The sequence below is a fragment of the Marmota marmota genome, unplaced genomic scaffold (genome assembly GCF_001458135.2).
Source record: "Marmota marmota marmota unplaced genomic scaffold, marMar, whole genome shotgun sequence".
NCBI classification, from domain to species: domain Eukaryota; kingdom Metazoa; phylum Chordata; class Mammalia; order Rodentia; family Sciuridae; genus Marmota; species Marmota marmota.
In genome coordinates this window covers 12,517,589-12,544,915 of record NW_026000164.1, presented here as the reverse complement: position 1 = coordinate 12,544,915, position 27,327 = coordinate 12,517,589, and the positions used below count along the sequence as shown (strand labels likewise).

The 27,327-nt window shown below is 44.5% G+C and overlaps 2 protein-coding genes across 8 annotated transcripts in view; both read right to left on the bottom strand.

Moving 5' to 3' along the window:
• The window catches only part of Atp6v0a4 (ATPase H+ transporting V0 subunit a4), a 68,011-nt gene that overhangs the window by 34,462 nt on the left and 6,222 nt on the right, over positions 1-27,327 (bottom strand). For 2 of the 7 annotated variants that reach the window (XM_048786859.1, XM_048786860.1), the window contains exons 2-8: positions 25,625-25,930; positions 23,013-23,160; positions 9,615-9,747; positions 8,382-8,460; positions 8,033-8,127; positions 1,409-1,534; positions 909-1,003 (exon numbers count right to left, since the gene is read on the bottom strand). In XM_048786859.1, the coding sequence (XP_048642816.1) occupies positions 909-1,003; positions 1,409-1,534; positions 8,033-8,127; positions 8,382-8,460; positions 9,615-9,731 (512 nt within the window). In that variant the 5' untranslated portion in view covers positions 9,732-9,747; positions 23,013-23,160; positions 25,625-25,930. Of the gene's footprint in view, positions 1-908; positions 1,004-1,408; positions 1,535-8,032; positions 8,128-8,381; positions 8,461-9,614; positions 9,748-11,196; positions 11,283-12,095; positions 12,245-23,012; positions 23,161-25,624; positions 25,931-27,327 lie in introns of those variants that run through there. The other 5 variants (XM_015493788.2, XM_048786863.1, XM_048786862.1 and 2 more) reach the window with 4 other exon arrangements.
• Positions 17,353-21,242, bottom strand: LOC107149015 (rho-related GTP-binding protein RhoG-like). The gene has a single exon (XM_015493786.2). The coding sequence runs from the start codon at positions 18,475-18,477 to the stop codon at positions 17,917-17,919; it is 561 nt and encodes a 186-aa protein (XP_015349272.1). The 5' UTR covers positions 18,478-21,242; the 3' UTR covers positions 17,353-17,916.

The window sequence follows — 27,327 nt, the reverse complement described above, 5'->3', positions numbered from 1 at the left end:
AAATTACCACTGGATCAAAAAAAATCATTTTTTACAGTGCTGAGGGTGGAACCCAAGGCCTTGTGCACGTTAAGACAAGTACACCAAGCTACACCCCCAGCTCCAAATGTTTTCAGTAATTATTTATTCCTTTCACTTCAAATTCAATTCCTAGTGCCTCAAAAAGCAGGCCCTCAATAACTAGTTGAATAAAATATTAGAAATCCCAAACCCACAATGTTCAGGAATATCTTAAAATTCATCAATTTCACTTAGACACTGAATGAAATCCCCCCATTTTGCTTTTTGTTGTTTTTTTTTAATATTCTTTTAGATGTTGATGGACCTTTACTTTATTCATTTATTTATATGCAGTGCTAAGAATCAAACCCAGTGCCTCACACATGCTAGGCAAGTTCTCTACCACTGAGCCACAACCCCAGCCTGAAATCCCCCCATGTTGAATCTCCATGTATTTTTGTCAGTGTCATACATAATATGGCTACTAACTGGAAATGACTTGACTGGATAACTCTATCATTTCTAAAATTACATTTAAAAACTCAAACTCCAAATGCACGTTACCCAAGTGCCATTTAAAGATAAAGAAAAAACGTATACCCCCTAGCCCAGGGCCAAACCCAACGAAGAGCTGAGGAGATCTTTCTGGGCTTGATCCCCAGGCTTTCCCCACAAGAGCTATCCATGCGTGGCACTCCCTGCGCTGAAGGACAAGAGCACGGCCATGACACAGAGGGAGCCCTCACTACCTCCACCCCAGCCGCTGGCACCATGGCCCTGGGGTCTGCTGCTTGTGGAGGCCTTGCATCCACAGGCAGCAGTGACCACTCCAGTGGCTCTTTGTTCCTTCATTTATTCCCTCAAACACTCAAGGAAACCCATGACTCAGGACCTAGAGTTACACTGACCCCAACTTTCCAGCCACGAATGCAGGTACAGTTCTCAACTCCAGGAGACCGGAAGTGTCTTCAATAAAGAAATCTTCGGCTAAATTGGTTTCCGTCTGAAATCCAAAGCACCACTGTCATTGAAATGCACTGGTATCTTAGAGGCACCCACATTTTAAGGTTTTGTCTGTTTTTAAAGGAGTTTTAATTTTCCACAAGATGATTAACAGAATTAAACAGCAGAGTGCTCCTTGCCAGACCAAAAATCGTCCCCAGTCTCTCTCTGCGAAAACCCCAAATCTGCCCAAACTAACTGTCCTTCTGCTCTGACTTTCCCTTCTGTCAGAGCCATTTTGGGTACATTCTCTTCCCCTTCACTGATGATCTGGCCATAGGACAGAAACAAGGGGTTTTATTCATGTTCCAAATCAACCAGCTTTCAAATTTTGAGAAAATTCGAGGTTTTAATTAAATGGGCCCTTTAATGAACACCGCCACCCCCACAAAAAAAAAAAAAAGACCTCAAAGAAGTCCTGGGTTTTCTTCAGGAGGTATTTGAGTTCTGTCAGTTCTAGGAAGCTTTTCTTCAAAGCCTGCTGGTTCTGGTTGGCTTCTTGCAATTCTCCTTCCAATTTTTCTAGAATAGTCTATGCAGGAGGGAAACAGAAGGTAAGCCAGACAGAAAGCACTATGATACTCCTACTCTACCCACACCGATAACTGAAACCAAAGAGGGGTTCAGTGCACCCTAACACAGCTGGAAGCTGGGTGACCTTTCCAGCCACAAACTCTCTGTTCTTGCAGAACCTGAGCTGGAACCGTCCACCCGCTCTCCAGGGTTCCCTTATCAATGGGAAGGAAAGGAGGACATTCTTCAGGGAGGGAGGCACCTTCATGGGGAAGCCCAGGCATCCTTCCCTCCTCTATAACACTAGACAGGGAAGACAGAGGGGATTTACATGTTGAGAATTCCCTCTGCCCCAAATTAACTGTAATGATGGATTAAATATAGGAAGAAAAATTTGTATCACCTCCGAGTCACCTCCTGTTCCAAGTGAGAATCTGGAGAGACAGGTACAAGCAAGTGGGAAAAGGAAACAGAGAAAGGTGGGCACAGACGACGAGACAGTAACAAGCAAAAAAAAAAAAAAAAACCTTCTTTAGAAAAAGGGGACACAAAAAGATGAGGCTTGTGATAAAATCTAATATTAAGATAAATCACCAACAAAATCAGAACACAAAACCCTATGTCATGAAATCATTTTTATAGAGCAGTATGAAAAAAGATTTTAAAGTTTGTTTTGTTTTTCTGGTGGTGCTAGGAATTAAACCCAGGGCCTTATGCATGGTAGGAAAGTGTTCTGTCACTGAGCTACATCTGTGTGTGTGTGTGTGTGTGTGTGTGTTTTCTCTTTTGAATATTCAGAGATAAATGAAGTTATTGATTTCACTAAAAAAATAAATAGCCAGGTACGGTGAAGCATGCCTACAATCCCAGCAGCTTAAGAGGCTGAAGCAGGAGGATCACGAGTTCAAAGCCAGCCTCAGCAATTTAGAGAGGCCTTAAGCAACTCAGTGAGACGCTGTCTCTAAATAAAATATAAAAAGGGTTAGAGATGTGGCATAGTTAAGCGCCCCTGTGTTCAATCCCAGGTTAAATAAATAAATAAGAAATTCTTATTCCTTATTAAACAACAACAATGTTGTTCTTTATTAAGAACAACAATGGGGCTGGGGATGTGGCTCAAGCGGTAGCGCGCTCGCTTGTCATGCGTGTGGCCCGGGTTTGATCCTCAGCACCACATACAAACAAAGATGTTGTGTCCGCCGAGAACTAAATAAATAAATAAATAAATATTTTCAAAAAAAAAAAGAACAACAATGTCTTAATATTAAAAGAACAGGTAGATACAAAAAAAGAACTTTTGGAAATATTGAAAATGAAAAATACAGCTATTGGCATTCAAAACTCAATAAGATCAACTCTATATCTGGTACAGTTTGTGAATGTAATACTGAGGTTTAATAATATATAGATATGAAAGGCCATTTATTCAAATGTCCATCAACAATACAATGGATGAAGTACATTATATTCAAAGAAGATATTTTATAGTAGTGAAGATGAATTAATTTCAAGAACAAGAACCAATATGGATCTCTGGGGCACTATGAAGGCAGTGCTAAGAGGAAAGTTTATTGTATTAAAATCATTCATTAAAAAAATAAAAAGTCAAAAAATAAATGACCTAACATTACAACTCAAAGCCCTAGAAAAAGAACAAATCAACACCAAAATCAATAGAAGATGGGAAATAATTAAAATCAGAGCTGAAATCAATGAAATTGAAACAAAAGAAACAGTTGAAAATACTGACAAAACGAAAAATTGGTTCTTTGAAAAAATAAATAAAATTGATAAACACTTAGCCATGCTAAAGAAGAGAAGGAGAGAGAAACTCTCTTAATTACTAAATTACTAAAATCTGTGATGAAAAAGGAAATATCATAACGGACACTACAGCAATACAGAAAATAATCAGAAACTATTTTGAAAATTTATACTCCAATAAAATAGGAAATATTGAAGTCATTGACAAATTTCTAGAGTCATATGATTTACCCAAACTGAATCAGGAGGCTAATACACAAGTTAAACAGATCAATTTCAAGCAATGAAATAGAAGACACCATCAAAAGCCTATCAACCAAGAAAAGCCCAGAACCAGATAGATTCACAGCTGAGTTCTTCAAAGAAAAAGTAATACCTACAGTCCTCAAATTATCCCATGAAATAGAAAAAGAGGAAACAACTCATTCTATGAGGCCAACATTACCCTGATTCCAAAACCAGAAAAAAGACAAATCAAGGAAAGAAAACTTCAGACCAATATCTCTAATGAACAAATGCAAAAATTCTCAATAAAATTCTGGCAAATCGAATACAAAAACATATTAAGACGATAGTGCACATCCATCAAGTGGGGTATCCTAGGGATGCAAGGTTGATTCAACATCCAGAAATCAATAAATGTAATTTGTCACATCAATAGATTTAAGGATAAGAATCATATGATCATCTCAATAGAAGCAGAAAAAGCATTTAACGAAATACAGCACAACTTCATATTCAAAACACTAGAAAAACTAGGGATAATAGGAACATATCTCAACACTGTAAGCTATCTTTGCTAAACCCAAGGCCAACATCACTTTAAAGAGAGAAAAACTGAAAGCATTCCCTTTAAAAACTGGAACAAGACAGGGATGCCCTCCTTCACCATTTCTATTTAACATAGTCCTTGAAACTCTAGCCAGAGCAATTAGACAGATGAAAGAAATTAAAGGGGTACAAATAGAAAAAGAAAGAACACAAACTATCGCTATTTGCTGACAACATTGTTGTATCCTTAGAGGATCTGAAAAATTCCACCAGAAAACTTCTAAAACTAATAAATGAATTCAGCAAAGTGCAGGATATAAAATCAACAGCCATAAATCAAATGCATTTCTGTACCTCAGTGACAAATCCTGAAAGAGAAATTAGGAAAACTACCCCATTTGCAATAACCTCAAAAAAAAAAAAAAAATTGGGAATCAACTTAATGAAAGAGGTGAAAGACCTCTACGATAAAAATCTGGCAAATCGAATACAAAAACATATTAAAAAGATAGTGCACCACAATAATGTGGGGTTCATCCCAGGGATGCAATAAATACAGTTACCTCATATTAGACAAAGGTGCCAGAAACATATATTGGAGAAAAGAGAGCCTCTTCAACAAATGGTGCTGGGAAAACTGGAAATTCATATGCAGCAAAATGAAACTAAACCCCTCTCACCATGCACAAAACTCAACTCAAAGTGGATCAAGGACTTAGGAATGACATCAGAGACCTTATGCCTAATAGAAGAAAAAACAGACCCAAATTTTCATCATGTGGGATTAGGCCCCGATTTCCTTAACAAGACTCCTAAAGCACAAGAAATAAAATCAAGAATCAATATGTGGGATGAATTCAAACTAAAAAGCTTCTTCTCAGCAAAAGAAACAATCAGTGAGGTAAAGAGAGAGCCTACAGAATGGGAGCAAATTTTAACCACACGCACATGAGATAGAGCACTAATCTCTAGAAATATATAATGAACTCAAAAATCTTAAGATCAAAAAAAAATAACCCAATCAATAAATGGACTGAGGAACTGAACAGACACTTCTCTGAAGAAGACATACAATCAATCAACAAATATATGAAAAAAATGTTCAACATCCCTAGCCATTAGAGAAATGCAAATCAAAACTACTCTATGATTTCATTCTCATTTCAGTCAGGATGGCAGTTATTAAGAATAGAAGCAACAATAAGTGTTGGCAAGGTTGTGGGGGAAAGGCACACTCTTACATTGCTGGTGGGACTGCAAATTGGTGCAACCACTCTGGAAAGCAGTATGGAGATTCCTTAGAAAACTTGGAATGGAACCACCCTTTGACCCAGCTACTCCACTCCTCAGTTTATACCCAAAGGACTTAAAAACAGCATACTACAGGGACACATACTACAGTCAAGCTATACAACAGTCAGCTGTCTGACAAAACCACAAAGGATGGGAAGTGAGGTAGCAACAGATTTTGAGAAAGTGTTATGAAACCAAGTCTTGGAATGTCCATGGGAAAATCTCCTGGGAACTTGTCTTGAAAGGTTAGATATAACTGTGAATCCACAGCTTTCAAGCCAAGGGTTTTAAGCCAAATGCAGGGAGGGAGTGGTAATCACAATAAATGGAAACAGACCAAGGTCACCTCCTAAAAAGATATTATCATTTCAGATTTTTAAAAATCCGCCCAAGGGAAACCCTTACCAAAAAGATAAAAGTAAACAGTAAAAAAGGATATCCATGTAAGGTAAGCTCTCCTCTTCCCCACCCCCCCACAAAAGCACATTAATATCGGACAAAAGGGAATATTTTAAAGTTGAAATGGTGAAACTTAGATCTGCATGCCTGGGCAGAGTTGGAGAAGTTTTTACAGAAAAGAGAACTCAACCAATCAGCTCACACTGAATTCAGTTGGATGGATGTTTTTTCTCAAGCTCCTATCTAAAACACGGCCATCTCAATTTGCAATTGAAAATGCCTGCTACCGGCTTACCAAGATCAAGAAAGTCCTTGTGCTTATCAAGCTTCCGCACAACAGCATAGAAAGACAGCCACAACTGTTTGAAAAGATGATTGGAACATTCCTCCCTTTTCCAAGCTCCTATCTAAAACACAGGCTGTGTAAGGCTGGACCATCTTCACAAACATCAATTAAAACCACACATCACAACAGATTTTGCGAGACACCAACTCATATCATTAAGTCAAGAATCGAAGAAGAGGGGCTGGGGATGTGGCTCAAGCGGTAGCGCGCTGGCCTGGCATGCGTGTGACCCGGGTTCGATCCTCAGCACCACATACAAACAAAGATGTTGTGTACGCCAAAAACTGAAAAATAAATATTGAAATTCTCTCTCTCTCTCTCTCCATCTCTCTCTCTCTAAAAAAAAAATAAAAATTAAAAAAAAAAAGAGTTTGAATTTAAAAAAAGAATCAAAGAAGAAATCTGCAAACACTGCCACTCTTACTAAAGGCTTTTATCTTGGAAAATGCAGTTAATTTTTCATCTTAACTATGTTAATAAATGATAAGGTATTGATTTTGATGAATGAATTTTATCTTGTTTCCTATTTTAGGTCCTCATACAGTAAATATCAGTAACTATAATCTGCATTAATTATTTAATTAATTGGAATCCTCAATCAGAGTTGAGTGTAAAGATTCCTGAGACCAAGAAACTTGAGAACCACTGAATTAGAAGATCATGAGATGTCATATTGATTAGAAGTTCTTAAAAGAATGGAATTTTCATGCTTTGGCAAAGCTGGAGAAGGCTTTGTAGAAGAAGAGGAGATGAAGAGGGGTTGGCGGTGCATGGGAAGGGCACCCTGGGCCTGGGGCACAGCATGATCAACAGCTTGGAGTTGAGAAATGGGTACAAGGTGAGCAGAGAATCACGGGACAAGTTCATTGAAGGTGGAGGACTGGTAAGGTGCAGACAGGACCAGGAGGCCAGGCTTTCATGAGGTGGCTAGGACTGATACAGGCACGAAGGGAGCCATAGCACATTCTTGAGCAGGGAAGTGATGAGATCAACCACTTCCAGGACAGAATCTGGTGGGTAGGCAGCGGAAAGTGGAATAGTTAAGAAAACCATGGTTGTGCACGCCTATTATCCCAGAGATTTGGGAGGCTGAGGTAAGAAGATCTTGAGTTCAAAGCAAGCTTCAGCAACTTAGTGAGGCCCTACGCAACTCAGTGAGACCCTGTCTCTAAAGAAAATATAAGAAAGGGCTGGGGATGTGGCTCAGTGATTAAGCACCCCTGGGTTCAATTCCCGTACCAAAAAAGGAAAAAAGAAAACCAGTCAATGCATAAACCAGAAGGATGTCTCCCAGATCACAAGAATAGGCCTGGGGCTGAGGTAAGGGCTGGGGTGAGAGCTAGACAGGGCTGCTGAATGAAGGGGACTGGTATTCCAAGATGGGGGGTTAGGTTGAAATTGGAAGTGATCTGGGAAAGTCCTATTCAGATTGGTTAAAACCTTTCTCCAGGGCTGGAGTGCAACTCAGTGGTAGAACAATTGTCCAGCATGTGTGAGGCCCCGGGTTCAAGAACCAGCACCGACAAAAAAAAGAGGAGGGGGAAGAGAAGGAAGAAGTTCCTAGTCCACCAACTGCTTTGAACAGGCGGGTGACTAGCAGACATGCCACCTCGCCCACATTCGGCCTGCTCGGAGGCACCATCTAGACAAGACTCTGCTGCCTTTGAAAATCTATGTCCACAAAGCAGATCACTCCTCCTTGCGAGGTGAGCTTCTCTGGGGTTGTGTTGAGAAAGGAAAACAGCTCTCCCCTGCATCAGCAGGAGTGGCCCCAAAATTTGCAATTTTCCTGGGGAAGTCACCCTGAAAAGTGACAACCACGTAAATCTGCTTTCTCACCTTCTCTAACCAGGTGAAGGACCCATGAGTGGCATTCAGAGTTCCCAGAATGACAGGCTTTGTGATTGTCCTTCCCTGGGGGCAGCTGCAGAGTGCAGAACCTACCTCCAGTGTAATCATTTCCCGAGGGAGAGGAGTCTCTGGGTACTTCTCCGGCAATTGGACTGTAATCTCATTTTGCATCTCATCTTCCAGAAAACCTGAGGGATGACACCCCAGAAGAGAATACAAGGTGACAGTGGGTCCCCATAATTAAGCAACAGGGTCCAGCAGGACAGGTGTCTTCCAGCCAGCTGCCCTAAGGCCTGCCCCAGCACCAGGGGCCCTCCCCCAACCTCCTGCCTCCACAGTCACCCCAAAGAGTATTACAAACAGGGACACATTTGTTAACTAGTCGTGCAAACTATTTCCCTCCTTACCAGTCCCCATTTAAACAGTAAGGAAAGTAGCTTACGGAGGATTCTTTCCAATGACTCACACCTTCGAACTTCATTCACAAATTTCCTTTGGAAGCTGTTCACGTTCACGTTTAACTAGGGACAGGGGGAAGGGGACAGCAGGCACACATTAGGCCACATGGTTGCCAACATATTCCTCTGTTATTGCATTATCTTTTTTAAAAAAATTGTAGTTGTAGATGAACAGCATGCCTTTATTTTGTTTCATTTTTATGCGGTGCTAAGGGTCAAACGCAGTGTCTTGCACATGCTAGGCAAGTGCTCTGCCACTGAGCTACAGCCCCAGCCCTGCATTATCTTCTTCATGTTGGAGAATGTTGCTGGAGTTATCTTGGGAACAGGTGTCTTCATGTACAAGACAGGTGAGTTACAGGAAAACCAACCCTTGGTATTTTCACCCACAATCATTGGCGCTCATTCTGACCTTGCCATTTCTAAGAGAAACAAAGTCCTCCCACACCCAAGGTTGCCTTGTTTTTAGCTGCATTTGCTCTCCAAAAAAGCCTGGGAATCTTCAATAAAGCCATAAATATGAATGGACCTTGAAAACTGCACAAGTCAATGTAAGTTTCACAATCATCAACAAAAATCCAACCCCTGTGTGGTGACCCTTGGCTCACCCCAATAAGTGTTTCTGAAGACCTGCCTCCAGTCAGGTCCTGTGCTAGCAAGTAGGAAAGCAAAAAACAAGGTCATGATCCTTCCCTGCAGAAGCTAAGCTTTGACATTGATCTTGGTGAGGAAATCAGAAAGACTGATTTTCAAAATGCAATTCAAAAAAAGAGCTTTGGACATAAAATGCCCCTGGGAAGTGACACCCAATGTCACTCAAGCCATTCTATCCCTGGAGTATCACTCTGGAACTCAGTCCTGGGTATGACAAACAACGCTGTGCACTCCAGAATATTTTGTCCCTAGATTGCATGGGCATGTTTGACGATGCTGCACAGGAAATCAAATACAAAGGCATCCCACATCAGTGATCCGGGTTTGCATTAGAGCTTCAGAATCTTCCTCCAGAGAAGACAGGCATGGAGGAAGAAAACAGGGTCATGAATGACTTGCCCTGTGGTCACAAACCCCCACCAGGACAACTAGGACTGTGGAATTCCACCTATTCCAGCTCCAGGCTCCTCTTCCTGCAGAACCCATTTTGTTCACTAGGGAGGTGAAAGATTTATCTACTTCCCTCCCACCTTCCTCTTATCTCCAAAGAATGTAATACCTACATCTTTGAACTGAACCAATCCAAGCTCCCCGAGCTCAGCTACACAGCAGTAGGCAGCCTCCACCTGCAGAAACACCTGTGACAAACACATTTCCTCACTTCGAAACACAGACGCCATCTTGGCCTGCTTCTGTCTGCAGGAGAAAAAGAGAAAGATCTAAGGAAATGAACATGTGACAGTCTTAGGATGATTTTTTAAAGTTAAAAATTAGAATCCAACTAGAATCACTCCTGATTTAAAGATGGTAAACAAAAACAAGATAGAACTTTTCACCCTCTATCAAATTAGCCACTGATTTAAAAATACGATGAGGGGGTAGGGTGGGGCTGGAGATACAGCTCCTTGGTAGTGCTTGCCTAGCATGCGCAGGGTCCTGGGTCGGTCCTCACACTGCAAAACAAACCAAGGGCTGGGTGTGCAGTTCAGGGGTAGAACACTCGCCTAGCCTGCACAAGGCTCTGGGTTCAAATTCCATAACACACACACACACATGTAATCATGTATATATGATTAAAGACTCAAGTTGTGGAAAGTGTGAGAAAGCACAGCCTTTCCTACAGTAAGTGTAAATTCTTTATAGCTTTCTCAGAGAGCAAGTTGTCAATATCCATTGACTTTTGTATTATTCATACTCATGACCCCAGATCTCCATGCTATTTATCCAGACAAACCTGAATACCTATGGAAAAACAGATGAATAAGGATGTCGATACCATTATAAATAAAATTTCTAGTAAATGAATCTATGCTAGATATCATCTATGGGGGATGATTAAATACAACAGAACTCCACATATTCAGCAGGAATTAAATAAGTCTGTGTCCCACATACGGAAGAAGGATGTTCATCTGAAGCCCTGTGAGTTTCTTGGACCCACCTGTGAGATCCGTTCCACTATCCAGTCACAAGGACATTACCACCTCTGGCTTAAAAAATGACTGAGACACACTCCTGAGAGGGGGTTACAGTCATGGAGACATGAACACAGGTTGAGCACTCATGATTCAACAGCCCAAAAGTCAAACTGTTCCAAAATATGAAACTTTCTGAGCCCTGACATGATACCACAAGACAAGTCCCCAGCTGACCTCTTAATACGGTCACTGTCACAACCCAGGTGCTCCAAACATATTGTTCAAGAATTCCTCCAGCCTGTGTGTATGAGGTGTTTATAAAGCAGGTGAATTTTGCATATAGATTTGGGTCCCAGACCCAAGATTTCTCATTATGTTTATGCAAATACTGAAAAATCTGAAATCCAAAACACTTCCTCCCAAGCATTTCATATAAGGGCGAGGCTTGCGAGCGTGTGATAAGACCCGCTACTCGCTGCCACAGAGGAAAGTCCACAGCTTGAGCAGGAGAAGAGCCACCAACAGCTGGCCCCCTCGACACACCAGGGCTGCAGCCTGGACTTGGCGCAGATATGCAGCAAGGTAACCCAGCCCTGGTGTGTCGAGGCCACCCAGTGCTCAGACAGACGGGTTCCAAACTGTGGGGTGTGGCAGTCTGTGATTCTAGAACATATCCCCTCCCCCCCCCAGACCATCAAAGTCAGTGCCAAACGGACGGCCGGCCCACCTTTAGTGTTTGCTGGAGCAGACAGCAAGGAAGGACGGCCCAGGGCTGGGAGGAAGGCGAAGATTCCCTCCAAGGAGTAAAAGAAACTGCCGGAGAGCAAGGGGTGGGGACAGGGAGGGGCTGTGGCTCTTCCCTTGGAACACCCCCTGGAGGCCCTAGGCTGTCACCTTGAATGGTTTTCCTCCAAGTTGCCTTCTGGAAGTTTCACTTCACAACTTGCCAGATACCTGGCCTATCTGTTTCTGTCATGAAAAGACTAAAGCCCAGAGCTGGCCAGGAAAAGGCTGTGGGTCTTGTCTCTGTCTTCTCCAGCTTCACTTGTCTTCACACTGCTCCCCAGACTCCTGCATGTAGTTCTGAGCTCTCACCTACCACAGGGCCTTTGCTTACGCTTTCCCCTGGGCTTGGAACCTCTATCTCTTCCTCTTCATCTTTCATCCCCACCTCCCCCACAAACCTGTCATTCCTCCAGTCTAATGTAAGTATCCTCTCCCTCACCCAGCCTTCCCTGACCATCACTGATGCCCAGTGACCCAAGCTTCCTCCCCTATACTGCCAGAGTCACAGACATTTGCAATTACTTGTTTAACAAATTTCTGTATTCTCATAAAAAAGTCATGAGGCTAGAATGATTCCATGTTTTTTACTCTAGCACCTTCTAGCTCAATACTGACCATCAAGCATCTGCTTCAAAACCATTTCTCCATCTATGGAATCGAGAATAAACTTCCCCCACCTCTGGAAGTGCAGAGTCAGGTCCTGTTTTTCCTTTTGACATCAAGATGAGTCAAAAGTTTCCACACTGTCCTTTCTATAACGAAGGCAATGTGTTCACAGAAAGAGACACGAGACCATAGCTTCATACAGACCAAAAGCCCAGAGAAAGGCCCTGTGCTTACCCAAGTTCTCAGGGGAGAGAGGTCCACTCAATGCTCAGGGAAGTGACCCCCAGCAGCCCCATCCAGCCTCGGGGCCTCCTCCGCGGGTGTGGCTTGCCAGTGGCCCAGGGCCCACCCCTCCTGCTGCTCCTCCTGAGGCGGTTCTATTGTATCAACACTGCTGTGGGTGAGGACAAACCTGCCCCACCGGCTCAACCCCCACCCCCACTGTGCCCTCTGCAGTGACTTTGAGTCCCCACCAGGAAGCAGAACACTGTTTTTTGATGAGGGTAACTTGCCTTCAGCCAGCTGAGGGTTAGGGACAAAGTTTCTAGGGGACCTACAAGGGCCCTAGAAATTGTAAGGTCCAGGGCTGGGGTGTGGCTCGGTGACAGAGCGCTTGCCTAGCGTGAGCAAAGCATCCCCAGCACCACAGAAAGAAAGAAAAACCGTAGGCATGAAATAATACTAAAAAGTGGCTTTTAAAAAGACTATTACCCACCGTCCTATTAGCTGTTTTCCAAAACATTCTATGTACTTTCAAAGGCAAAAAAAAAAAATCAGAGGAATACTTGCAGGTGCCCAACGTCTAAAATTCAGTTTCCTTTGTGGCCCAGGTAGAAAGAGACAGACTGCACGTGATATCCACTCTTTTCCTCAGGAGAACTACGGCATTTCCTGTTTCTTTGGCAGAGAAGGTGAGGGCCACAGAGTGAGGCCCTCAGAGCCACTTTCTCTGGGCTCAGAGGCTCCTCCGCACCAGACGCTGCACTGACATGAAGGAACTTTCCAGAGCAGCTTCCCAGGTGTACACAGATCCCCTGCATGTGCTCACCCATAAAATGAACCCCAAGTTGAAGGGGTTTTTCTGTTCTTTTACTTTTTATTGTGGGGAAAATGTCAATACCTGCAAGAAGGTACCAGGGCTTCTCTTGATGCTTTGACTGTAGCCCTTGTGGCTTTGAAACTTACAGGTTTTTTCTTTTTCCCAATCTTCTCCATCCTGACCCCCTCTCTGATCTTCTTTTCCCTGATCTCTCCTCCCTAATCTCATTTTCTCTGAATCACCTCTTTAAAAGTCCCCCGTTCCTGCTGATGGACAGACCCACAGCCTTTGGGATAGGAGGCCCCTGGGTTTCTCCTTTGGTAGCAAAGCAATAAACCTTTATCCTTGTTCTCAAAACCGTGTCCTTGTTGTTGGATTGGCATCAGGGACAAGGACAGAGCTTTCGGCTATAAGAGTACAGAGAAATCCCCCCATGTATGTGTCACTCCAGTAACTGTTGAAGTTTGTGTCATCTGTGCCTGCCCACTTCCCCACCTTCCCCATTACTTTGAAGCAAATTACATACATCATGTATTTCTTCCAAAATATGAGGGTGGGGGATATGGCTCAGTTGGTAGAGTGCCCGCACAAGGCCCTGGGGTCACTCCTCAGCACCACAAAAAAAAAAAAAAAGGAGGGGGGCCTGAGGCTGTAGATCAGTGGTAGAGCGCTTGCCTAGCGCATGTGAGGCACTGGGTTCAATCCTCAGCGCCATATATATAAAAAAAATAATAATGTTTTTTAAAAAAAAGGACCATAACTTAGATTTTAGGCTGGGGATACAGCTCAGTTGGTAGAGTGCTTGCCTCAAAATATGTCAGCATATCTCTAAAAGATAAGGATTTTTTCATAGATCTCACACACACACACACACATATACACACAAACACACGTCATGGACACTCCTAAAATTCAGCAATAATTCCTTAATTTCAAATATCCCATCAGGGTTCAAATCTCCTAGGTTGTCTGAAATTTCATTTTTAATAAACCCCTTGGGTGTTTTCTGTGCATGATCATTGATTGACACCACTGCTTTTGAGAACACTGAAAAATCTAACTTGAGTTGGGGGGGCAGCAGGGAAGAGCTGGGTGGGGACAGCTGGGCAGTTGTGGCCATTTTAACCCTGGCACAGTGCAGACTGGGGTCCCTGAGGGAGCAGGCAGTCTACTCCTAGGCCCTGTAAGAAAGGAATGGTTTGGGCCTATACAGTGTCACACACCTGTAATTCCAGTGACTCTAGAGGCTGAGGCAGGAGGATGGCAAGTTCAAAATACCTCAGCAACTTGGTGCAGCTCTAAGCAACTTAGCAAGACCATGTCTCAAAAGTAAATAAATCAAATGGCTGGGGATACAGCTCAGTAGTAAAGTGCCCCTGGGTTCGATTCCCAGAAAAAAAGAGAACAACAAGAACAATTTGGGTTTCTTGAGAAACGGAGCTTGGCCACACCCACTAATCTGTCAGAGCAGATCTGCCTACAAGTCTGGATTGAACTGGACAAAGTCCTGAAGACGGAACTCAGGATTCACAAAGCAGATCAGCAAGATGAGAGCTAAGAACTGCAAAAGGAATCTCAGGGCTGGGGAGCCTCTCCCCTCTGTGAACTCTGCAGGCCAGGGAGGCATGACTGAAAATTAATTCAAAATGCATGATAGATCAATTTTAAATGTAGAACTGTATAACTTTTAGGAGGAATAGAGTAGAACATTTTGGAACAGAGGGCTGGTAAAGCGTTCTTAGACATGACACCTAAAGTACAATCCATGAAAACAACACACTGATGAAGGACTGGGGGCGCAGCTCAGAGGCAGAGCTCCTGCCCAGCATGCAGCCACACAAAAAATAAATAAATAAATATATATATGTGTGTGTGTGTGTGTGTGTGTGTGTGTGTATTGCACACACACTTATATTTACATTTATATGTTTATACTTCATAAATACATATTTATCTTTATATAAATACATATGCTGATATATTAACATATATTATATATATATACATAGTTAAAAAATCCTTTGGCTATTTAGAGGATGAAAAAATTCGTTAAGAGGATGGACTAAAGATTGGAACAAAATATTTGCAAGCCACATGTCTGATAAAGAACTCAACTAGCATTTACGGAGTTCTCAAACTTCATCAGTAAAAGAAAATCAAACAATCCAACCAGAAAATGGACCCAAGACACAGAGACATTTTACACAAGAGGATATACGGATGGTAAGTGTATTAATTAGGCTTCTCCCGAGAAACAGGACCAACAGGGACACACACATACACACACACACACACACACACACACACACACTTTCTTAAGGGAATTGGTTCACACGATGAGGAAGGCTGAGGGTCCCAGATCTGCAAGCTTGAACCCAGGAGATCTGTCTGATGGCCACAGGCAGGGGAAGATGTCTCAGTTGAGACAGGAAGCAAATGCCTCTTCCTCCATCTTTCTGTGGACTGGATGTTTTCCTCCAGCTTTGGGCAGGCCTAGTCTCTCCTCAGTCTACTGGAACAGATGCTAATCTCTTCCAGAAACAGCCCCACAGATGCATCCAGAAATAATGCTTTACCAGCTATATGGACATTTCTTAGCCTAGTCAACACATAAAGTTAATCATCGAAAGTACAACTTGGCACCCAAACACATCTTGTTAAGCCATAGTTGATGTCTATGTAAAACAGTAGCTGGGGAGCCGGGGTGTGGCTCATTAGTAGAGCATGTACTTACATGCATGAGGCCCTGGGTTCAACCCCCGGCACCAGGGTCATGATTCTACCCAATATGATATAACTAAAAATGCACTGAGCCTTTCCTGAAAGAGGAGGGGAACTCCTTGAGTGGTGTTTACTCTTCCCCTTGCATTCTGTAACTTAAACACCATAATATAAAGTCCAAGATATTTAAATACTAAAATAAAAACATCACATGACCAGGGAATAGGAAAGGAAACAAAGACCCTTGCTTAATATACGTGTGTCTATATATGCAAATTTATTCATAACAAAATAAGGAGAGAATATTCATGACAATCACAGTGTGCTCTTCTAGTACGTGCTTTGTATTCCTCTTGTCTTCAGAAAGCACTCGGCTGCTCATGGTTCTTTACCTGGTGTATTCCTGAAGTGTGTGGCCCATTAGTGGTCCTGTCTGCAGGGGGCTGTCATGGTTTCCCATCAGCTTTAATCTCAGGGCATGGTAAGGTTGAAAGACACCCTGAGTGACCTCCTATATTCCAGACATATCTTCTTTATTTTCACTGTGGAACAGTAGTTCCCGGTCAACACTGCATCTCCTTATTGGTCGACTCCCATGAGGAACCCAAATTGGTTATGTGTCACCTTAACTTCCAGTTCAATGGAACCACTGTGGTGTCCCCTGGCAGAAGCATTCTTCTCTCTGGAACTAAAACCTCAAAGCCAGCAGAGCACAGAGTCACAAGACCAACAGGGGGATTATTGCTAGTAGATCACTAGAAGTAATATAGAATAGTGCTGCTCCCATCTCCACCCTTGATTCCTGAACTTGTGGGACCTGGCTGTGGGGGAAAGGTCAGTATGTATGGGATGCTGGTCAGAACATACTCAACCTCTGGAGAACCTTGCCTCCACCCTGCGAGGTCCAGCTGGAGCTGTAACTGAGTCTCTAAAAGGCCACTCCACTGTTCTACTGAGCCAGCTGCTTCAGGACAGTGGTGAGCAGGGGAAAACGGGGAACTGCGTGAGCAGGAGCCCATGGTGTGAAGCGAGCCCATGGTGTGAAGTGAGCCCATGGTGTGAAGCGAGCCCATGGTGTGAAGTGAGCCTCTTGATCAGAAGCGATGCTGGTTGGAGCCAAAGCTCGGTGGTATCGTGCTTGTCTAGCAGAGATGAGGCCCTGGGTTGAATCTTAGCACCACAAACAAACAAAACAACATAAAAATGCTGTGTGGAATACCACAACAGTGGACAAGGTTTTCTACCAGTCCACAGATGGTATTTTTGGCAGAAGCATTAAATGCAGAGAAGACAACCCAAATCAAACATAAGCGTCTCTTCCAATAAGGACACAATTCTTCCCTTCCATGATGGAAGTAGTCCAATGTAATCAAGCTGTCACCAGGGAGCTGGCTGATCATCCTGGCAAATGCCGCCATACCCAGAGCTCAGTGCTGGCCTCTGCTGTGGCAGATGGGCACTCAGCAGTGGTCATACCCAGACTGGCCTAGAGACTGAAAGTCAGTGTTGCTGAGTCCATCCCTGCCACCATGGTCACTCTGTTCATGAGAGTGGCTGGGGACAGAGCTGACTGGTCATCCTACCATTTTATCATTAAAATCCACCTGCACTGAGGTCACCTTTTGGTGAGCAGTCAGATGGGATGTTAATATTTTCATGCTCCTTGCCCATTCAGAGAGGTCCAGCCACTCACCTCTTCCTCATATTTCTTTGTCACCAATTTTTTTTTTCCACTGGAGACAGGAGGTTTTATTGATGCTGTTGGGGGTAGGAAAGGCCCCCAGGAGCATGGGGGCTGAGTCAGTCAGCAAATGCATAAGGCCTGGGCACATGGGGGCAGGTTAGGACACATTTATCTTCTCAGGATTCTGTGGCTCCTTCCTTGGGGGAGGGAGAAGACATCTTGGGGGGCAATTCCAAGAGCAGCAAGGGCAGAGGTTAGAGATGGCTGACAGCCCCTAACCTGAGAGGAGGCACCACAATAGGCAACAACTTTGTGGAAAGCTAGATGACTGGTCAGTAGCAGAAAATGTGAGAGGTGGAGACACTGGGGACCTTCTTGGGGAGGGTCAACCCGGCCCAGGTGAGCTCATGAGAATACCTGGTGTTCTCAAGCAGAGTGGGGTAGGACCCAAAGTCCATTTCCCATGGGCCTCCTTAAGGAAAAAAAGGTATTCAGGGAGCCCCCTGGCAAGGGGTGCCAGAATTAATCCTTAAGGCACAGCTGGGGGCAGATAAGGCGCCAAGGCACAACTGGTGGGGGGTCAGGGGCAGCCTCTAAGCTGAGGGCCAAGGTCATAAGAGGATGCAGGACCACCCACGCTTGATTGGCATGGGGTTCAGCACAGCCCGGACAGCCTCAGCAAACACTTCCTTGATGCCGTCCTGCTGCAGGGCAGAGCGCTCGAGGTAGTGCACAGCATGGATCTGCTTGGCCAGTGCCTGGCCCTGCTGAGGTGTGATGGGCGCTTGGCCCTGCTCCCTGAGGCACTGCAGGGTATCAGGCTGAGATCTCAGGTCCTTCTTGGTGCCCACAAGGAGGATGGGCACATCAGGGCAGTGGTGCCACTTGTGCCTCACATTCTCATAGGAGGGTAGACTGGCAATGGAGAAACAGATGACAAAGACGTTGGTCTGAGGGTAGGAGAGTGTGCGGAGGCGGTCGTATTCCTCCTGGCCCTCAGTGTCCCATAGGTTCAGGTTCACTGTGCGCCCATCAACTGCACTCTGGGCACTGTAATCGTCAAACACTGTGGGGATGTACTCCTTGGGGAAGGCATTAGTTGTATAGCAGATGAGCAGGCACGTCTTGCCCACAGCCCCATCGCCCACCACCACACACTTGATGCTCTGCATTGTGGATAAAGCTATAGTAGTGGAAGCAGTGCCTCCTGCCTCTTCTGGGCCCCTCTGGATGCAGTGACCTTTGCCACTTCAAAGTCTTCTGTCGCGGAGCCGGAGATTCTCCCACCTCAGGGGTCCCTCGTGGCTTCTGCAAGCCGGCATCGCCGGCTTTTGTCACCAATTTTTAAATCAGGTTCCTTCTGACTCTTGTATTATGCAGCCAAACCTGCCAGAGGATAAAGTCACACCTCTGGCCATTTGTCCTTTCATGCAAAGTACTGACTAGATACACTGCTCAAAGTTCAGCCCTTCGAGATTTCCCTTCACTAATGTCCTTCAAGTATGTCCCAGAGAAGGGGCCATAGCACTGCAGCTGTCCCCTTCTGGTGATGTCTGCATGTTGTGCAGAACCGTCTGTAAACCAGGTCTAGGTATTCCCTTCCTCTGTCAGCTGATCACAGGCGACCCCTCTGCAAAGCCACAGGTGCAGGCTGAGAGAGGGGAGACAGCATTGTAGGAGTGGGGTCCCGGGGCATTTGGGACACTGCCTTGTGTCCTTGTGCCTTCAGGGCCTCTCATACCAGTCTTCACCACTTCTGTTTGGTGACGGATGTGGCGGTGCATGCCCAACTTCATGGTTCAGTGAATCATGTCATACTCAGGTCATTACATGGAGCAGGCAGCTTCATTCCAGGCCACTTGGTGGACCATGGTCAAACTTCAGCCTCTGCTGAGGCCTAGTAACAGGTCAAGAGTTTCTTCTCAAAAGGAAAGTAGTTGGCTTGTGGATAATGGCAGAGCCTTGCTCCCAAGTCCTAAGGGCCCATACTGCTACTCACTAGTGGGGACCTGCCAAAGGCTCCAGGTGGCATCCCTGTCTGCTGCTAATCTGGCTAATACCAGATGAATCTGGCTAATGCCACCCAAGTGGTGCACCAGCCTGCACAGCAGTGTGGGCCTGTCATAGAGCCTGTTCCTACTCCAGGCCCCACTCGAGACTAAGGTTTACCAAATGGTAAATCAGCGGAGCAACTCTCCCAAATGAGGACTATTTTGCCTCCAGAATTCCAAAAGCCTCACCAATCACCGTGAGGGGGTCACGTACAACTTGCCCTTCGCCTCAGTTCCACATGCCCTATACCACTCGACCCCCAGAAATTTCACACCAGGCCCCTAAACTTTACTTTGATTTATTTCCTGCTCTCCAATATGCAAATGCCTTATCAGTTAGTCTACACTAGGTGCTATTTCTTGCTCACCAGGTCCACTGGGCATGATGTCATCAATGTCACGGACCAAGGCAATACCCTATGGAAGAGAAAGGTGATCAAGGTCTCTGCAAACTAAACTGTGACCCGGGGGGTGGGGGGGGAGTTGAGATAGGACAGTGAAGGTGTGCTGGGGGCCTTGGCAGCTAGAAGAAAACTGCTTCTGGGGAGCCATGTACACAGGGATGGGGAAAAGGATTTTCCATATAAAAATTTATCATTCCAGGAGGGTGTGTGTGTGTGTGTCGATTCTTTCAGATCTTCTATAAAGAGAAGTAATCTATGTAAACAAAGCTAGTTTAATTTCTTCTTTCGTTTTCTGGTCGGAGGGAATTGGCCAGGACTTCCCGTATGATCTTGAAAAGGAGAAGAGCGAGAGGCCATCTTTGCCTTGACCTCAGATTTTAACAGGATAAAGGACCATGAAGCCAAACTGGAGAACCACTAGCCCGGGGAGAGCGGAGCAGGTATTAGTGTCCAGGGCTGCCCTGGCATACTAGAGACCGGGGGCTTAGAAAGCAGAAATGCACTGGCTCACACTTTGGGTGGCTGGAATCTGAAGAGGAGGTGTTGGTGGGTTAGTTTCTCTGGTGGACAATGAGGAAGGATCTGTTCCATGTTCTTGCCTGACCCCTGGTGGCTTGCGACAATCTTTGGTACTCCTTGATTTATGGAAACCTCGCTCCAGTCTCTGCCTGACCTGCAGATGTGAGTCCCTGTGTCCAAATCCCGCCTCTTTATAAGGACACAGTCCTACTGGATTAGGGAGCACCCTATTACAGAATGAACTCATCTGACTCATTTCTTATGCGAAGACCCTGTCCCTAGATAATTTCACATTCTGAGATACTGGAGGTTAAGACTTCAGCACAGGAATTTGGGAGACAGGGCACGATTCAACCTGTGAGAAGGGGGGAAGTCATGGGAGTCCGGGCTTGAGCACAGGGAACTCCGAGGTTCAGGGCTGCAGAGAGAAGACAGCAAGACGCAGAGAAAGGAGGCTAATCGGAATGAGAACTCAGGAGAAGAGTCTCGAGAGCCACAGAGTGAGGCTGGGGTGCAGCTCCGAGGTCAAGCAGCTGCCTGCCATGTCCCGGGCCCTGGGTCCCACCCCCAGCACCATAAGAAAGAAGGAAGGGAGGGAGGGAGGGAGGGAGGAGAAGGGAAGGAAGGAGTCATGGATGGTCCTGAAGAGGACTCGGAGCATCTGGAGGTGACTGGAGACCAGTGGACCTACTTCAATGGAGTGAAGGGGACAGAATTCAAAGAAGCCAGGAGTCAGGGAGTCAGTGGCTGCTGAGGAAAAGATAGGTGCAAGAATCGAGGACAGACCGCTCTCTCAAAATATCAGGCTGAAGAGAAAGAGGCGGGGAGGGCAGTGGCTGAAGTGAAAACGAAGCATCGCGGGAGGGTTTGAGAGTTTCTTTCAAGGGAAGAGAGAGACTGCGGATGATCCCGAAAGATCCGTGGACTTCATTTTCCTGGTAGAAAACAGGAACCCCCACTCCTCCTTACCCATTACAGACATCTGAGACCCTCCCTTGGCACCCTGCAAAGATGCCCTCTGCTTCTCGGGAGCTTCCTGCCTTGGCTCAATTTTGCGGGTGCCACGTTTCCTGCATCACCAACTCAGAAAGTAGGGACAGGACAAGTGCAATCCAGTGTCTCCAAAACCAAAGTAAACCTCCCACACTTGGCACTGACGATTTCAGAGGGAAGGAAGTGGGAAAGGAGGAAAAACAAGAACCAAACACAGCCGGGCTCCAAAAAGGAGTTCCCGTGACTTGTGAGAAGGAAGATCTAGCCCAGCCCGCTCCTCTCGAATCCTGAGACCAAACGACTTGCCCGCGTCCAGAGAGTACACTCCTGCTCCTTTAATTGCTTCACTGACTTTTTAAAAAGGCAACAATTCTCCTGTTAATCATTAAACACACACACACACACACACACACACACACACATATATTTTTCCAACTAAATCAGTACTTTGAAGGAAAAGAACAACTAAGTCTAAGCATTAGGACTGAAGAAAAATCACAGTCATAGAGCCGGAGCAACCCTTTCTATCACCCCAAAAATTGTTGGTTTTGATTTTGGGGTTTGATACCACAGTTCCCCCTATCTAGGCAAGCCTGTGGCATGCTGCCAATTGTCACCAGTTCACACTGTCCTTGAAGGTCTCTGTGAGGCCCTTTCTGCCCCCATGGACTTTCTGGAAAACAGATGTTGCAGAGCTGAGAGAGAGTGCTGCCCCCGAATCTTTCAAGTGACAATGCTTCATGCAGAGGGTGCCTGTGCCCTCACTCGATGTTCATACCCAGGATTAGGAAGATACTGTGCATAAGCCCAGGTTCAGCTGTACAGATCAACTTACAGGAGATCATCATCATTTAGAAAATGAAAGGGGTTAAGTAGAAAGCAAGCTAAAATGCTTGCAAGGAATTTAATCCAAAAATCATAATCTAGCTGGGAAAATAACGCAACTTTTCTAAAAATGGCACCCAATGTTTCCAAACTCACTTCCAGCCACATTATCATTCAGATCATAAATTCTTTTTTTTTTCTTTCCAGTGTTGGGAATTGAACCCAAGACCTTGCACATGGTAGACAAGTGCTCAACCACTGAGTTACATCCCCAATTCCAAACAGTGAATTTTCTCATGCACTTGAGCCTAACCGTGTGCACCACTGGCCAGGCACTGACCCCACCATTCATGATTCTTTACACTATAAGAAGGTGCCCAGGACAGAAGAGAATGAGTTGAGACTGCTAAAAAGAGAGGAACTCACATTCAACTTTCTCACTACTCACACACCCACACCCACACCCCCCCCACACACACACACACACTCCAATTCATTGACACTAACACCGTCATTGAGTTCATGTATCAGCACATAGAGATGGAAATTATGTTCGCTGGGGCTGGGGATGTGGCTCAAGCGGTAGTGCGCTCGCCTGGCATGCGTGCGGCCCGGGTTCGATCCTCAGCATCACATACAAACAAAGATGTTGTGTCCGCCGAAAACTAAAAAATAAATATTAAAATTCTCTCTCTTTAAAAAATAAATTATGTTCGCTGGAGCCAGGATCACCCCTGCCATGTAAGGTGGCTCCCTCCAGCAATATGACTCTGGGCACTGGTACCATCCAGCGTCCATTTGGCCCTGACTTGTTTGCAGGTCTCTGTCCCTGGCACACAGAACACCCCTGGTGGCTCTCTCCAACACCTCCTCAGCCTCCTGCCCCCTCCAGCTCCCGCCCCAGCCCACAGCTACCTGGCTTCTTAGCAGAGTCTCCTCCCTGGGGGCCCTTCCGCCGGCTTCTTGGCCAGACCTTGGTGGGGGCTGTTTCTTTCCTCCTCTTCCGAGCAGAGCCGCTTTACGTCGCTTTCATTGTCTCCTCACTTGCCACATCACACAGCAACTGGAAATGAGATGAAGGCAAAGAACAGGTCATCCGACAGAGAGCAGAATACCTGAGCTGGTCTCGGATGGATGTCACCCAGTCTCTCTAAGCTTCACACCTGAAGCCCTTCCCCAGTCATCTGCCTTTCCGTGATAATACTGACCGTAAACTACACTGTTGAGTTTCTTTTCAGTTTCCACCTCTACTTTATTTATTTATGTATGCCTGCTTGGATGCAAGTGGTACTGCACATCAACCCAGAAGCACTCCAACACTGAGCCACACCCCAGCCCTTTTTTAATATTATTATTTTTTTATTCTAAGACAGGGTGTCAATAGTTGCTGAGGCTGGCCTCAAACTTGTGATCTTCCTGCCTCAGCCTCCCGAGTTGCTGAGAGGGTCAACTTTCTACCTTCTTTTTAAAAAATTAAATTTACTAGCTCATTTCTCTTTTTTACTCTATTTTACATCCTGCATTGAAGCAATGAATCCTTCTCTAATATAGACCTCGCTGTATAAGCGATTGCATATATTGGCATGCAATCGTAGTCACCTTAGTATATTGTCAGCATATGAAGGGTTATTTTGATAGTTCCCTTTCCACTGATGCCAATTTTTGTGTTCTTGTCTTTTCCTTGATTAGACTTGCTTGATTTTTATCAACATTTGGCTGTTTTATTTCTTCTCTATTTCATATATTTCTGCTCCTACTCTTTTTTCCTTCCTACTACCTCATTTGATAATAATTTGATTGTCAATCTAGCTTCTTTCTGATACAAGTACTTTAAGTTATAAATGTTCATCTGAATATTGTTTCATCACAGATATTCTGATATTTTAAGCTTTTATTGTCACTTAGTTCAAAGCACTTTTTATTTACTTTTCTTCCTTGACCTGAGAGAGATTTATAAGTGTGCCATTTAATTTTGACTTTGTGTGTGTGTGGGGGGGGTGCTGGGGATTAGAACTCGGGGCCTTGTGCATGCAAGGCAAGCACTCTACCAACTGAGCTATATCCCCAGCCCATAAGTGTGCCACTTAATTTTGAAATAGTTGACATGTGGGGGTGGAGTTCTATATGTCTTAAGGTGATTGGTTTCTAATGACATAAATCATGCAGGAAACACAGTCTGTAGGATTTCAAATTTTTAAAAAGTAATGGAAGTGCTTTTTTATATTGATTGTACTGGTTGCATGCATGTCAAAACTGATCAAATTGCATACTTCAAATATGTGCATTTTATTATACTTCAATTTTACCTCAATAAAGCTATGAAAAAAGTCCTGCATTGAGTAGAAAATTGTACCGCTGGAAGAGAACTTAGAGAACATCGAATCCAACTCTTCTAGGTTAGAGATGAACAGAACCCCAGCTAGGTGACATATTTACATGAGATCCTACAGCTAACTGGTGGCACAGCCGGAAGCAGAACATAAAAGTCCTGACTCTCGGGGTCTTTTCATTTCATTGCTGTCCCTACCACCCTCTGCTGTCAGGTGCCACACAGAACAAAGGCCCTCTGGGGATCTCTTATCACCTCCAGTGAGTTCTGAGGACCCTAGACAAAGGTCTTCTCAAAAATGATTGGAGGCCAGGCACAGTGCCACATGCCTGTAATCCCAGAGAGACCGAGGCCGGAGGATCACAAGTTCAAAGCCTCAGCAAAAGCTAAGCAACTCAGGGAGACCCTGTCTCTAAATAATACAAAATAGGGCTGGGGATATGGCTCAGTGGCCAAGCGCCCCTGAGTTTAATCCCTGGTTACCCCCCGCCCCCCGCAAAAAAAAAACGATTGAAGGCACCACTCCCCTGGGTTTTCCCCTTTGGGACTTCCCCCAACCCAGAGAGTCCCCACCATATCTCATGGGTAGTCCCATGGCCAAGGTTATGGGACTTCTCAATGGTCACACAGAAAGTGGCAAAGTGGAAACTGGAATCCAGGATCCCCAACTCAGGTTTTTCTGTGTCCCCTGGGGCCTGTGCACAGTCTGGACAAGAAGATGGGGGAAAGAGAACCAGAGAGCAAAGGAAAGTCAGAGGCCAGAAGGACGCCGTAGGAAAGAAGCCAAGTGCCGGGAAGATAGGCCGGCAATCTTGAATGGCTGTCTGGTCTCCTTTAGTTTCATGTGGACAAAACTGAAAAAGAAAACTGGCTGAGTGTTTATCATAAACATGGACCTTATTTCCCCAAAACCTTAGCTCAAAGTTACTCTTTGAGAACACACATCTCTGTTTACTAAACAAAAAATGAATCTGACCACAAGCACTGCTGGGCCAACAGAACAGTTTGCCCAAATGGTACTTGTCGGGAGCCCGAAACTGCCAATCACAGAAGAGACCTTCCTCGAGTGGTCTGTGAACTTCACCTTAAAATGCCCTTGCCCGTCTGATGCTAGTAACTCACTAACTTTTCCAGCAATTAAAACTGTCCCCTACAGGAACTGGCTGGCTTCCTTAAAAATCAGTGAGAAACCAGTCACCTGAGGCACTTGAGCAGCAGTCCAAGTAACAACCTGCAGAGGCAGGACCGGTCAGATGCAGCCATCCCAAACTCTAGCAGATCCCTCTCTTTCTAGGGCATTCTTGCCAGGTTAAGGATTAAGCCAGACATCCTCTGAGGTTCCTTTCCAACATCAAGATCTGACTGCCATTCTCCGGTTGCCTTTGGCTTTGTGTCTCATCTTTACATCCTGAACATTCCTGTATGCTCCTGCGCCTTCTGTGGTAGACCTTTAGCACCCCAAGAGCAGAGACTGTTGGCAAGCGGATTTCTGCACCATCTGCAACTCCCAGACAATGAAACAGACACTAACGAGTGCCATCTACCTGTCCAAGGTGGCTGTATGGCTCTCCTGGGAAACAATCTTTTTTTTTTTTCTCTCTCTCTCTCTTTTTCTTTTACATTGTTGCTTTATTAAAACACAATTTGAAATGTTTTTCAGGTTAGTCATACCATCACCAAACTTCATCACCAAAATCAAAGTCCACTGATTAGCACCATCTCCTCGCCACAGAACCCAGAACACAAAAGGGGGTCAGGATCTTCATCCTGAGATTTACAGAGCTGGGGAGGGGCTTCTAGGAAACTATCTTATAAACTAACTTATAAAATTAAGTTATAACTAACTTATAAAATTAAGTTAGTACATTAAAAAAATGTACTAACTTAATTTTATTCCTTCATTACAAAAGTATTAAACATTTACTATAGAAAATTTGAAAGACAAAATAAAAGTGAAAAGGAGAAAATAAAAATCACCCAAAATTGTAGCATCACATTTTGATAGGATGTTTTCCAAACATTTTTTTGTGTTACAAAAATGAAATTATACTGGATACGTAGACAAATATTTTTAATGCCTTGTATAATACAGTTTGTGTTTTCCCAATAATTCAGTGTTATTCTTGATTTTTTTCCCTTTGTGGTGATGGGGATGGAACCCAGGACCCTGCCCATGCTAAGCTACGCCTTCACCACAGATATGTTGTGTTTAATAACCATCTTTCAACCCATTATAAGCTGCTCCTAGGTGTGTTTTCTTTTTGTGGTACAGGGATTGAACCCAGAGCCTCACAAATACTAGGCAAGGACTCTACCACTGAGCCACATCCCAGCTCTTTTCATCTTTTTATTTTGAGACTGGGTCTTGGTAAGTTGCCCAGGCTGGCCTTGAACTTATGATTCTCCTGCTTCAGTTTCTAGAGTAGCTGGGCTTGCAGGAATGCACCATTGCACCCGGGTCTAAGCTTTCATTTTTATAAACACTATAATGTTGAAATGGAGAACCTTGGGTGCACATTTTTGGTCTCATCTCTGATAACTTCCTTGGGTAAAGAAGCTCTAAAGGGCTACACCATAGGATGAAAGGTCACCAAAATAAATTGAGGCCTACAAAGCCTATCACTTAGCTATAAATCATCATAATTGCTGAGACTGGATTGACATGATGGCAGATTTGGGTTGCCCCCAAGCATCTGATTAAAGAACAACTACAATAAATTATTTCTACAGGAAGATCAGATCACCTTAAATTTCAAGTTAGTACTATGAACAATTGCATGCAGTTACAATTTTGAGCACAACAAAAAAAAAAAATAACCAGGTTCCCAAGAAAACATAACTACATGATTAAAAACCAGCAGAAATAATAGACAATAGAAACACCAATGAGGGAGAAGGTGG

Coding starts and splice junctions, on each gene's coding strand:
- LOC107149015 (XM_015493786.2), bottom strand. CDS start 18,477: ATGCAGAGCATCAAGTGTGTGGTGGTGGGCGATGGGGCTGTGGGCAAG.